Source organism: Morchella sextelata (genome assembly GCF_020137385.1).
Source record: "Morchella sextelata strain SCLS chromosome Unknown scls_1, whole genome shotgun sequence".
NCBI classification, from domain to species: domain Eukaryota; kingdom Fungi; phylum Ascomycota; class Pezizomycetes; order Pezizales; family Morchellaceae; genus Morchella; species Morchella sextelata.
The window spans coordinates 2,776,390-2,789,464 of record NW_025408616.1 but is presented as its reverse complement, the minus strand read 5'-3'; the positions used below and the strand labels follow the sequence as shown (position 1 = coordinate 2,789,464).

General features: G+C 49.5%; 3 protein-coding genes across 3 annotated transcripts; all 3 read right to left on the bottom strand.

Annotated features, from left to right (window-relative positions):
- Window positions 1-312: 312 nt before the first annotated feature.
- On the bottom strand, window positions 313-2,583 carry H6S33_000720 (uncharacterized protein; the record flags this gene model as incomplete). Its single annotated transcript, XM_044832129.1, has 1 exon — window positions 313-2,583. The coding sequence occupies one exon, from the start codon at window positions 2,581-2,583 to the stop codon at window positions 313-315; it is 2,271 nt and encodes a 756-aa protein (XP_044700279.1).
- Window positions 2,584-3,647: 1,064 nt separating this feature from the next.
- H6S33_000719 (uncharacterized protein) lies at window positions 3,648-7,092 on the bottom strand (the record flags this gene model as incomplete). The annotated part of the gene is made up of 4 exons (XM_044832127.1): window positions 3,648-4,249; window positions 4,305-5,163; window positions 5,228-5,337; window positions 5,394-7,092. The coding sequence occupies 4 exons, from the start codon at window positions 7,090-7,092 to the stop codon at window positions 3,648-3,650; spliced, it is 3,270 nt and encodes a 1,089-aa protein (XP_044700278.1).
- An 828-nt stretch (window positions 7,093-7,920) lies between these two features.
- On the bottom strand, window positions 7,921-9,069 carry H6S33_000718 (uncharacterized protein; the record flags this gene model as incomplete). The annotated part of the gene is made up of 1 exon (XM_044832126.1): window positions 7,921-9,069. The coding sequence occupies one exon, from the start codon at window positions 9,067-9,069 to the stop codon at window positions 7,921-7,923; it is 1,149 nt and encodes a 382-aa protein (XP_044700277.1).
- Window positions 9,070-13,075: the final 4,006 nt, after the last annotated feature.

The following is a 13,075-nucleotide window of genomic DNA, read 5'->3' as shown; positions in this document are numbered from 1 at the left end:
AATACCAACCCAATGTTACCCACATGCACCCCCCAACGCAAACGCAGGTAGGTATATTGGCGTCTCTCGAGAAGTCATCTATCTTACATGTCCCATCCACATCTAGAGAAAGAAAAGAGAACAGTGGAAAAAGTACTATATATACAAATATATGATACATACCAAACTCTAAAAACATATACGCCAGGAATATTTATCAGGTATTGAGTTTCAACTTACTTATTTATGCAGGCAGTGAGGCAGCTATGGCTAACTAACAAGCAAAAAAGAGCGATGGACAGAAAATAAGGGGGGAAAGAAGGGGGGAATGGTCTACTTCTCCTCTTCCTCCTTTTTCTTCTCCTCCTCCTCCTCCTCTTCCTGCCTCTTCTCCTCCTCCGCAGCTTCAAAATCGTCCAACAGCCCCATCGCCTCCATCAAGAAGTCTTTTTTCTCCTCCTGCACTGGCGTAACTCCCTCCTCCTTTACCTCCTGCCCCGCCACCGCCGCCGCCGCTGCCTCTCCACCCTCCACCGCACCCTCAGCAGGCTGCACATCCGCAAAGTACGGCTCCACCTTACATCCCAACTTTGCCAACCTCACCGCCTCAGTCGACCACGTCACCTCCTCCTCGGTCCCGCCATCCCTCCTCACCACCATCGACTTCACCGTTTTTCCATCGGCCTTCTTGAACTTCACACGCGGCTCCTTATCCGCATGCTCCAGCACATTATCCTCTAAAATTACGCTCACAATCTTACCCTGCGGGCGCCGGTCCATCCCCGCCGACAGCGGATCCGCCAGCTCGTCAGCGCGCCGTGCAAACGGCCATGACGCCACGCGCCCCGCGTACGTTATGTACTCACGCGGGCGGGTGATGCGGTGCAGAATGTAGAGGTGGTTGGCACCGGGGGGGTGTATGCCACGGCAGTAGAATGTCGACGTGAGCCAGATGGTAGTGGCGCTCTTGTCGCCTCCCTTTGCCTCGGCTTCAATGCGGTGTCGGACGGACGGAGAGAGCAGCATGTCTGTGCGGCCGATGGGGAGCTTCCCGAGCTCGTCGCCGGTGTTCCATTTCACGGCCAGAAGCATGCGGCAGTGCATGCCGAGGTCGCGGAAAGCTTGCTTGACGGCGGGAAAGTCGGTCTCGAGGCTGAGGCCGACAAGGACGTTTGTAGGGTAGTTGTCCTTCTCGAGGAGCTTCATGACGATGTCCGTGACGGCGGTCTGGGGGTATCCTGCGACGCGCATGCCCTCCGGCACCGTGTCCTCGTCCTGGATTGCGTCCTGGACCATCTTCTCGGTCTTGTTGAGCTCGGCGACGATGTCTTCCTTGCTCAAGTGGCGCAGTGCCGGCAGCGGGGCGTCGCGCAGTTTGCGGGTGCGTACGTCGTAGGCCAGGACGTGGTGGTGCAGGTGGTCCGGCACGTACTGTGTGACTTCATTGTGCTCGAGCGGCGGGTCCTCGATCGAGAGGAGCGAGTTGCTTCTCGCCTTGCGGCGCCACTCCTCGCCCGGCTGGGCCCCGCTGAACGTTGCGGGCGCGGTGTCCATGTTGAGCTGCGGGGGCTGTAGCCACTGGCGGTGGTGGTGCACGAGGAAGCGCTTCACCTGCGTGGCCGACAGCGTCGCGCTGGGAAACACGAGCTGCGGCTGCTGCGGCGCGATGCCCTTCCGGTGGGCGTCGGCGATGCGGCACTTGACAATGTAGTCGAGCAGGATCTGCAGCGGCATCTGGCGCGGGGTGGTGCGGGCTACCTTGGCTGTGTTGCTCTGGCCCTTCTTGATGCGCGAGTAGAAGACCATCTGCGTGATTGTCGCATCAATCTCCTCCAGCACAATCACCTTGAGATGGTTTATGTCAATCAGCTTGCGCACAGCCGGGTCCGTGTCCGCCAGGATATCCAGGATGATGGTCGGCGGCGCAATGATGATGTGCGGGCGCCGAAATTCCTTCAGCTTCTGGAGCTGCTCCAGCTCCGTCTCTGTTCCCCGGCGATACAGCACCTGCACAAACGCATCCGGCGAGCTCTTGACCGCTTCACTGTCGCTGTTCTCCAGCATGGCCAGAATAGTGCTATGGTACTGCATGGCCAGGTCCACGTTCGGCACGATCACCAGCGCGCTCGTCGTCGGCTCCTTCGTCTCACTCATGATGGACCTCTCCAGCCCCAGCAGCCATGCCGCAATCGCAAACGACTTTCCCGTGCCCGGCAGCCCGCGCACAGCGACCGAATACCCGTACGACAGCGCTGTCAGCAGCTTCTTCTGCACGGACGTTGGCCGTATAACGTTGGGAAAGGCACGCAGCAGCGTATCGGCCACCACGGGCCGCAGCCCAATCCTCTCCCACGGCCTCGTCTGGGGCCCGAACTGCGCGTGGCTGAGGTCGAGCTCCTCTTCGTATTTCGGCACATCGGGGGAGGTCTGTGGGTCTGGCGCGGAGGCGGATTCTGTGGCGTATAGTCGTCGTGAGACTACGGGGAAGGCTCTGCGGCTTAGGTTTGGGAGGAGGAGGGCGGCGGTGGTGGGGCGGGCGAGAAGGCGTGTGCGGCACTGGGTGCAGATGTAGGATGTCCGGGCTCGAGAGACGGTGGAGAGCATCACATATAAAGGGCCCCTGGTCAGGAGGAGGGTATCGATGGTTGTATTGAGGACTGGGGTGGTATTAAGTGCTATATAGTGAATTGAGCAGTGGCGATAGTGCAATTGACTTGTTCTTTGTCCAGGTGTTGATAGCGAATCTCATCTTGTTTGCCCAATTTTTTTTTTGCGCCACTATGGAGAGGGTAATGCGGTGGGGCAGGTTACCCGCCCGCCGTTTGGAGGGGCGGGCTTGGATTATGTCATGGGTGGGCACTCGATATCCGCAGCATGCAACAACTGCGGTCGGGGGTGTTTTGTAGTGCTGGGCGCATCTTCTTCTTCTTCCTCTCCGGTAGATAGATGTAGACTTCGGTGTCACTCAGTTCCATTCTCATTTCCAGGAGCAGTCTTTAGCCATGTTGAAAATGTAAATAAATAGGAATAACCATCCTTTGGCAAGTAAATATGTATAATCGACCATTCCCTCCCGGGCAGCGTTGGAAATTAAAGCTAGCACTAGCGTACCCTAGGATACGCCCGAATCAAAACGTGTGCACTTTCTCATTGACAGCAAAACAACATTCTCTCCATCTCACTCACTCGCACCCCGGGTTCACACAATATCACTCGGACACACCATTTTCAGCAACAGATGATATTAGAATCTCTTTTGACTCGCAAAGCAATGTGGGTATCGTACAGAAAAGTAACACCACTAATTCATCCACCTCTACTTCTACCCCCACCTCCACCATTCTTTTCTCTCCTTACTCGAGAAGGAGAAGAAGAAATGGCACCGCCGGTAACTTCGTGATAAAACAGAAAGAAAAAAAAAGAAGAAAAAAGGTAAGTAATAATGCTCTCGGGAATCTCAACATAGAAGATTACTCTCATGAGTAACGAGCGGCCTGCAGCAGCCAGCCAGCCCAGATACGCAGTGGTATGAAACACACAAAAAAAAAAAGTGTGATCAAAAACAGAAGGAGAAAAAATATCTCTACATCATTAGATGACGGTGGGAAAGCGAAAAACAAAACAAAAAAAATGTTGACGGCTAATCTCGCGTACCAGGCAGGAGCTCTCTAAGCGGTTGCACTCTCTACAGGTGCGTCCTCATTCTCCCTCTCAACCTCAGCTGCACCCGCAGCCTCGGCATCCATCCCCGCCTCCGCCTCTACCTCGTCTTCATACTCCATCTCGACCGCCTCATCGATAGTCGAGTTTGCCACCGCCCCTCTCAGAGCATCGTCCCTTTCATCGTTTCCGGTGATGCCGCTCTTCATGCTGCCGTTACGCTTCATGCTCGCCTCGCCGAGGTTGATGGGGATGAACTTGCTGGGAAGCTTGACACGGTGGAACTTCTCCCTCAAGGTCTCAACGACATACTTCCAGTCCAGATGGCTCGTGAGGCTCTTCCTCGGTGCGCAGCCGATGCAGTGCTTGGAGTCGAGGCTCATGTAGAGCGGGTCGTTGCTGTGGCACCCGGGGGAGATAGAAACACGGATGCTGTAGCTGGATACGTTCGGGTCGTCAGGGTTCTCGCCGGGCTCGGTCTTAGTCTCGGACTCGTAGAGCTCAAAGCAAATCTGGGTCAAGTAATCCAACTCGGGGATGGTATTCCTTGCCATCTTTGTGGGGAGGCCACCTTCGATGATGCAATTGAGCAGGGTATAAATGTGAGATTCTGAAATTTTGTTATCAACCTATCCAATGCTAACGGCTTGAATGAGGAACTTTACCTTTGGTGAAGTAGATGAAAGACTTTGCGTTCTCTGCCGCCTGGACGTTTTCCAGATCCTTCACAATCTGCTTCAACAGCGGCAGACTGGTCAAGAGCCCAATCTCCAACTTTTCCTCATCTCCGATACCATACTCCTGGGGGGACACAAAGTCAAAAAGTGCCTTGGCGAGCCTATAGAGCTCTCTCAACTTTGAGAGCCTTGTGTCGCTCTTTGCCTTTCCTTCCTCCCTAGTGCTTGCATAGTTCCTCCCCGCCTCTTCCTCTGGTACAATTACTGGCCTCAAACCCGTGCTGAGCAAGCTCCTGCGTCTCAGAGCACCAAGTCTTTCTCTCTTGCTAGAGGTCGCTGGGGGCATAGACCTCTGCTCATCGGTACTCAGGGTGAGTGAGCTCTTACGGCCGTCATCCTCATCAATAACAGCAACCTCAGAGCTCTCAGCCTCGAGCATAGCATCACTCGGCATAAAGATGGCCTCCAGGAACTGGCGGTTGTGAAGTGCGTCATACTTCATGGTATCATAAAGCTCCGAGATCTTACTGGGGTCAACCTTCTCAGGATCACAAAACTCTGCAAACAATTTCTCCCAACGTTCTTTGAATAGCTCAGGGTCCTCGCCACAACACCAACGGGATTGGATGTTTGCCGACGCCGCGAGAGTATCTCTCCCAGCGGTTTCTGGGTCGGGGGATCCAAAGAGGCGTGAATAGTTCTGGAGCATGACACGACGGTGGAATTTCATGAGTGAAACTACCTGCTGAAGGACGACCGCTGGCTCGGGCATATTCTCCTTGGGCCAGGTAAATTGCGGAGGCGGTTTGGATCCTTGACGGAGGAGCGACTTCAACTCTTTCTTGACCTGCGACCCAATAACCCATTAGAGATTGGAGGGAAACCTAATATTTTTGAAAAGAACAGCATACCCTATCCATATCGTCCTTTGCTGCATTCGAGTCATCGAGCAAATCTTTCCTAACACGGACAAAATCATCTGGGACCTTCTGATCCAGGAAGCTCGCCGTCCAAATTTGTGCTGCATTAACATCAGCACTCACTCGTTTATTCTCACTCTTGTTTTAGGCAACATACCACTAGTAGAAACCCGTCTCTCTGAACTGGTAAAAACACTAACATCACCTAGTGCTTCTTTGTTCATCAACAGAAGATCTTTTCTGTAACTCTCTCCAAGGTCTTGGCTCTGATATCTCGCACTGTGCGTAGGTTCGCCTCCCCACTTGATTATTAGCTGCAGTTTCTCCACCGTTGGCTTTGGCCCTTCGGGATCGTTAGAGCTTGAGCTCGAAACCCTCGTAAGGTTATCGGATTCGCTGCTGTCCAACGAAGCTCCATTGCTCCCTGCCTTATCTTCACCAGCCTTTCCTTTGCCCTTATCCTTCTTTTTACCTTCTTTCAAGAATAACGGCTTGATCTGCACCTTTGTTCCAGCAAACCCAACTTTTCTATCTAGCGCATTCTTAAGAACTGCAAGCTTCTCCATGTCCTCTGTCTTACCCTCGATGGCGATTCTAGTGGCCTCAATAACATCTTGAAGTCCTCCTTCGATGAGCATAACCTCCTCAGTATGGCCCTTGAGAAGATCTACAAACGGCTTGGAGTGGAAGGTGAATTTGAACTTCTGCTTGGGCGTCCTATCTGCATGTCTCAAAACAGCTACCATCCCCTTCAACTTCCAACTATGCTGTGGAGCGACAGGCAGAGCTTTTTCGCGGGCCTCCTCGGTCATATTCTCGAGGGCTGCAACAGCCGGAGTAGATGCGGCAGCTGCAACTTCTGGAGTGGGGACCTGGCCCGGGGTAGGATTGGTTGTCGATGCAGAGGTAAGGGGTTGCTGTTGGTGGTGGTTCGATAACCTCGAGGCAGAGGGTGAGCGAGACAGAAGGTTTTGGAGAGTGGATCTACGATTCATATCGCTCTTTTTCCCGCCGCTTCCACGACGGTTAGGACTTTTCTCTGCTGTCGCAACCGCTGTCGCCATAGCTCCAGACTCCTTCAAACTTTCTTTGAGTGCTTTATCTTGGATAGCCTTGATGAACATCTGACGGAGGATAGTAGCGCAGTTGTGGTAGTAGTCGTTATTGTCCTTAACAAAACTCCATCCGTTGACATCGATGACATAGCTCTTGCCATGTACTCTTAACAAGTCGAATCCGCAGACGGCTTGTCCGAATGTCTCGCAAATCCTTGTGGCCATTCCCGCCTCTTCCTTGGAGAGCTTGGTGACGAAACGGATCTCCTTCCCATATGTGTTTCTCCTCACCAAGCCATCCACAACTGGACTCTTCCGCGTTTCCGCATGGCAATACTCTGAACCAACCGTATAGGCCTTTACATCCTCGCTATTGTCGACGTCCATGAACTGTTCATAGATGAAGCTACCCATCATCCTTGGCTCGCTCATGTTCGGGTCGTACTCGCTGCTCTTGTTACCGACTTTTCGGAAGAGCCTGCGCCCTCCCTTGCCGTCGGCAAAGTAGATATGAATGTTGTGGTCCTCACCATTCACCGGTTTCTCCACATAAGGCTTCTTTAATGTCTTTCCGTCCACTGTGAGGGTCTCTCCGTCTTCGGATAGCTCCACCTTTTGGGGCATTTTCCATTCGCCTTGCGGGGGAACTTTGATGCTCGTCTTTAGCTCCATATGGTATGCCAGGTCGCTCGTGAGATATGGACCGCCGTCTCTGGAAACCTCAAGACGTTTTGGGGTGGGAACCTTTATGGAGTCGAGAATCCTAAGTACCAGGCGGCGATCCCAAAGGATCTTCTGCATACGCAGGTCATTGACGCAGTACGGCCGCCGAAGAGTTACGTACGAGATGGCTTTGTCGAGCGGGAAGCCCGATGAGAAGAATGAGATTAAGAAATCACTATTGGACGAGAAACAAACCTACCCCCACGCGATGGGAGGAAAAAACAAATAGTTAGTTAAACGTTGCTCCCTGGTTCAACACGGGTGTAACCCGAGAACCTCGAACCTGGGATCCAAATAATCCAACAACCCAATTAAGATGTGAACATGACAGACAAGAAACATATAAGCCAACGAAAAAGAAAAAAAAAAATTATAAATATTGTAAGGTTCGCCAGGAAAGGAAACATGAGATGAAGATCACCGGGGAAAGAAACATGATACAACCGCAAGAGATCAGGGGACCACGAAACAACTGTCGTTCACTCGATTTTAATGGCTGCATTCTTTTGTCCTTTCTTTTTGTGGCTTTCGCTTCACATGAAATGATAGCTGGCGCATATAAGAAATTACATGTAGGTACCCCCGCCAAGTGTGTGGGGAAAAATAGCAGGCGAGAAAATAGCCGAGATGATAAGGAATAGTAGGAAGAAATAGGGACGAGATATATAAGGAAAGTGCCCACATACCAAGTAGGCCAGTTTTCAACGGCTTGAGTGATAATCTAATGTTAGCATCTGATGCTCTTCCCGATACACAACCCCGGAATGAATCTCATCGCAATAGGGTGCTTCCGGAACGGAAAAAAAGACAAACTATCACAGCGATTGTGGGGGACTTGGACGTGATTCTCACGTGCCCTCCATCGAGGAGAGATTCATGGTACGACAGGAAATGGAAAGGTTTCTTCTACAGGGAAGAACCGTGCGCAATTGGGGAAGTGGGGTACTTTGGGGGAAGGATAACAAAACAGGACTGACCTTCATCAAGAATAACCTTATCCCCAAAGATCACAGTCTCGAATTCTCCGTTTTCAATAAGCCTGTTCAAGATGGTTCTGCACGGCTTGCTCCTGGCCTTCGCATCTAATGCACAAACACCAATTCGGCCTATGACCTTCTTCTTCTCCGGTAGGACCTCATTAACATTAGTAGTACTGCTACTCATTGACGACCTCTTCGTACTCATTCCAGCACCCGGCGGCGATGTCTGCTGTTGCTGCTGTTGTGCTGGGGGGGATGGGGAAGCCTGGACAGGTACGACTCCTTCAGGACGAGACATGGTGGACCTTGATCTTGATCGATGATGTTGCTGCTGTTGCTGTGGTATTTGATGGTGAGGATGTTGTTGTTGCTGTTGTTGTTGTAGTTGAGCAGCGTCCTTCGCATTAGCAGAAGCAAGTTGAGATTGGATCTGCAGTCCCATGCCGTCACTAGTGGATGTATGGTTTGTATACGGGTGAGAGCTCACGTGGACGGGAGAGGTGGCGGTGGTGGCAATGGACAGACTAGCAATAGAGTCCCTTCTCCGACTGAACACTACCTCGCCGTTTTGCAGAGCTTCGGATACATTAGAGTTCGTCAAGCATAAGGTGCTGGGGGAGCTAAGTGACGGAAGGTTCAGGACAGATGACGGCCTTGAGATATTGCTCGTGTCACTCCCGGGGCCAATGCTAAACATACCACCGCCAGCGTGTTCCGACGGACTGAATGACGACCTCTTGTTCCCGCTAATACTTGCAAACGATCCGGGGCTGAAGTTAGACATTGAGGACGAGGAAGCCATAGATTTCTGCACTGCTGCTCCAGCTGCCTGAGTAGAAATGGTTGCAGAGGCAGTGGAAAGGTCAGTAGTTGGCACAGAGGAGCCCAGGGGGATGGAACGGGAAGCTGGAGACGGCCGCAAAAAACTGCTCGAAAAGGTGCTCGTCGATGACGACAGAGGAAAGTATGAAGAATTTAGGAAAGCTGATGTTGAAGAAGACAGCAGGCCGTCTTCTCCTCTATGGCTTTTTCGAGAGGTACTCGGGGTGGGGATTGGTGGAGTTGGCATTGCCATTGTGGGTATATTCTGGGAATTCATTGTTCTAGGGTCGAATCTCTATTCATTAACTCTTGCCCTCTATCTTTCTTTTTATCTTTTTTGTCTTTTCTATCGTTATGTTCCCCCCTTCTCTCCTCTTAGGTTGACTTCGTTGTCGGAGTCGGTGAGCAACGAGTTGCTCAAAATGCTACCCCCTCATCGATCGCAGGACCGTCAGTTACAAGAAACCGTAAAATACATGGCACACACATTTCGGGTATGGTAACATCTGAGGTAATTCCCTCCAAAAATAAAGGAAAATAAAGAAAAATACAGGCTGCGTGAGAAGAAGGCTCTTCTGTCTGCAGGAACTTACGTCTTTCGTTTCCTCGAAGCTCTCCTCTCGCAAAAAGTCTTGGGTGCAGGTCTTGGACGACGTTACTCCTCTGAACGGTATGCTTTTTTTTCCTAACCTTTTTTTTCCCTGTTTCGTGGAAGCGGCAACGAAGTCAAATAAACGGAATTCCCTGCCGACGTCCTGATGAAAAGATGTTCAGAGTAAAGCAGCACAATAAGTATGTAGCAGAGCAGTCTCAGTGATAAAGTTGTTTTTGCTCTCAATCTTGAGCTGAGAGGAGCTCCACTGGAAATTTGGTAGGTCGTTGTTTGTTGCGCTGGCTGGCGCCAACTCCCCTCGGTTGCGGTTTAGCGTGAAGAAGCTGTGTTTAGCCACACGTGCCCCCCTGCCATCGATCTGCAGACCCTGAGTTACTGTTACAGTTTGCGTAAAGACCCTGACAAAAAACAAACTTTGATTCACTAGATCTCCAATTTACGGATTTGGAGCGTGAAATTCAAAGGAAACAACGCATAGGCACTTTTCCCTTCAAAATAAAGCGTTAAAGCATCTGGTCAATCAAAAGCAATCTCAATATAAATTGTGTTGCTGGCCGGAAAAAACGAAGTGCACATGTTTCTGTGCGACCCTAAAAAAAACCGCATTACTTGGCTGCATGGAAAGACTTCGAGAGAGAGTGACTAAGCTTTTTCGATGACGTGCACCATGTAGGGGTTGTGGTATCAGGAAGGTGGTCTCGTGCCTCAGAGCCATTCACAGCGCGGGCCATCAACAGACGTTGTGAAGATGGAACTCCACCACAAGAGGCTCCACTCTCAGCTCAGTCGATTATCAATTGTCGAGCATAATCCTATGAGATATGTATTTCATTAAATATTCTCGTCTACTATGTCCGCGATGATTCTAGCAGTATAGCGTCGTAAAAATCTGGTCGTATTGAGAAATTAGTCTGGCAAAGTCCGATATATGCACATATACATTGTCTACAGTAGCAAAAATCGGGGTGAAATTACTATGGCAGCACTGCGGCATTGTTAAGAATGCGGTTGTAAAGCGGCATTTGCAAGACTGCTAACCTGTGCAGCTTTAGATGCTAACCTGTTCTTTAAATGCCTAACTGCACGTTAACTGCATGGTAGAATAACTTGCGGTTTGGTAGTCTGTACCCCTAGTCTGATACCCCAGCCCTACTAACCACACCATCACGATATATACTTGTATGTAATCATCAAGCTTCACAGTCTTCATAATCATATGTATCATCATCGCCGTCGGTATCACAGTCGATTACATCTTCGTCGCTCACTGCATTATCAGACCAGTATAAAATAAGGGCACATAGAATTAAAAAATTATTTTTCAAAAGTATTCCCTAGATCTTTGTAACCCATTGATGAGGTAGATGAATTCATAGATCTGTTGATGAATTGAGTTATTGTGTTCGGAATCTTGGTGATGATTTAATGTAAAATTGAGATGCTTCAATGGAGATAACCAAAACCCGAGTGTACAGTCAAATATTGCATGTATTCATGCATTCACACTAGTCATTTCTAAAGCAAATACAATCAATTCCTGCCCTCAAATACGGCAGCACTACGGCATCCACCCAAAGGCCGTAGTGCTACCGTAGTGATATCATCCCGTTTTTTGCTACTGTACGCACATGTATGCAATGATTTCAAATGTGGTATATAAATTAAACGGTCTAAACCACCAAGTTTTAGAGACCTCGAGCTCCTCTGAATGTTGAGCCCGTATCCCTTTATTCGGCCTATTCTTCCCGATATTCTAGCATATAGGTACTACATAGTATGTACATACAGACAGAGCCTGGTGGACACAAAAATTGGCTTGTTGAAATCCTGCATTTATGAATCATGGGGTCTCACTCGCGCCAAGCTCCATTGATGCGATATAGACAACTCAAGTCGCGCGTTATGACAAGATCTTCGATATATATATATGGGGTAAATAAATGAAAAAAAATCTCTAAACAATCAACAAACGAAAACATTCAACAAATAATGTACGGGAAGGGTAGTTGTCCTCTGTGGGTACATCCATAACAGCGCTGGGGAAGGATCAGGTGGGTTATAGTTGGCCCCCCCTATAATATTGACTGTGATTTATCATGATATCATAATCAGAAGTGTGTAGGCTACAGGCCTGAGGCTGAGCAGAGAACTCCTCTCCAGAAATTCAGCCTCCCAGAAATCCGCCCTGGTCATCCAGAAATCCGCCCTTATCTTTATTATCTCATCTTTATCGTCTCATCACAGTCCATTACACTTGAAAATGCCCAGGAGAAAACGAGACGCATACGATGATCCGACTCAAATCCTTTCGAAGATATTCTCCGAGATATTATCCTTTTTCAACAACCCGGCATTAGCTCTGATGACAGGGCTATTATGTGCCAGCTGGGTGTTCAGAAGACTTCCAAAGGTCCTAGCAGCGGGTTCGGTAGGTAATAGCAAGGATGATAGAAGCAACACGTTTGAAATCCTCGCAGATGGCACCCAAGATCTTGCAGCCCTTGTAGGGCTCTTTGCTACCGACAGCGTAGAGCGGTATGCCGTGGATTATTCAAGAGGCTACCTTTCCGTGGCCGTGGCAACATGCTCTCTGCTTGGGATTCTGGGTTACGTTCGAGCTCTTGTTAAGCTAGTAATGGGCTCGAGATCATGCCAGGATTCCGCATTTCCCACAGGTAAAGCATCTTCAATTTATCGCAGATAACACAATTGTACAAACTCTAAAACCTAGATAGCACCTGTACGTTCTATACTGGGTGTTGCCGAATCAGATAGACTTCCGAAAGACGAACTTTATACCGTCACCTATATCTCGAGACGACATACGAAAATGCAGAATGGGGAGGAAGCTGTATCTTTCACGGTGACCAAAAATTAAACCATACAGAGGATTCGTTTTTACCGATTAAGATTTTGAAAAGTAGCTGGTGTTCCGGTAAGGAATATACGGATGAGTTTGGAACACGGGTATATGATATGGATTGGCCCCTTACCTATATTAATAGCTGCTTGCGCCGACGAAACTTCGTTTTAATCTATCTTAAGACTTGGGGGTGTCTACTACTTACAGCAGCTGCAACAAGTTTCCTCTTGATTTCACTTTCCAAACACACGGGCTGGGCATGGAGCGGTATAATGGGATCTTATGGGTTATTTGTTTCCCTAGCAACTTCTTCAGTATTATGGTCTTATGTTTATATGAGAGAGCAAATTCCTTCCGCCGCGGCCAGCAACGATCGGGATACCCTACCACGACGATTGAATCATTTTGCCATTATACAACACCCAGGATCAGAACCGCGTGTATTGACAATATGCGATCTTCATGCCACCGATGGAACGTTACAACTGGTCTGTAGAGTTGTATCATTCCTGATGTCAGCGATGATATCTCTCGGGTACATATATACAGTCCATTGCTAGTTACAGTTTAGTGCTTACAATTTGCATCCAGATATATCTGTCAATATATAGAGATAAGAAAGTCCACAGAATTTCAAGCTGCCTGGTGGCTCGGAGCTCAAACGATCCTAGCTTGCTTTAGGGTGGCGGTCTGGATATGGGACCCAGAATTCGATGACTATCAAGATTTACCCATTTATAGTTCAGATCTAGGCCGCGCGTCTATTGAACACCCAGTGCTCGA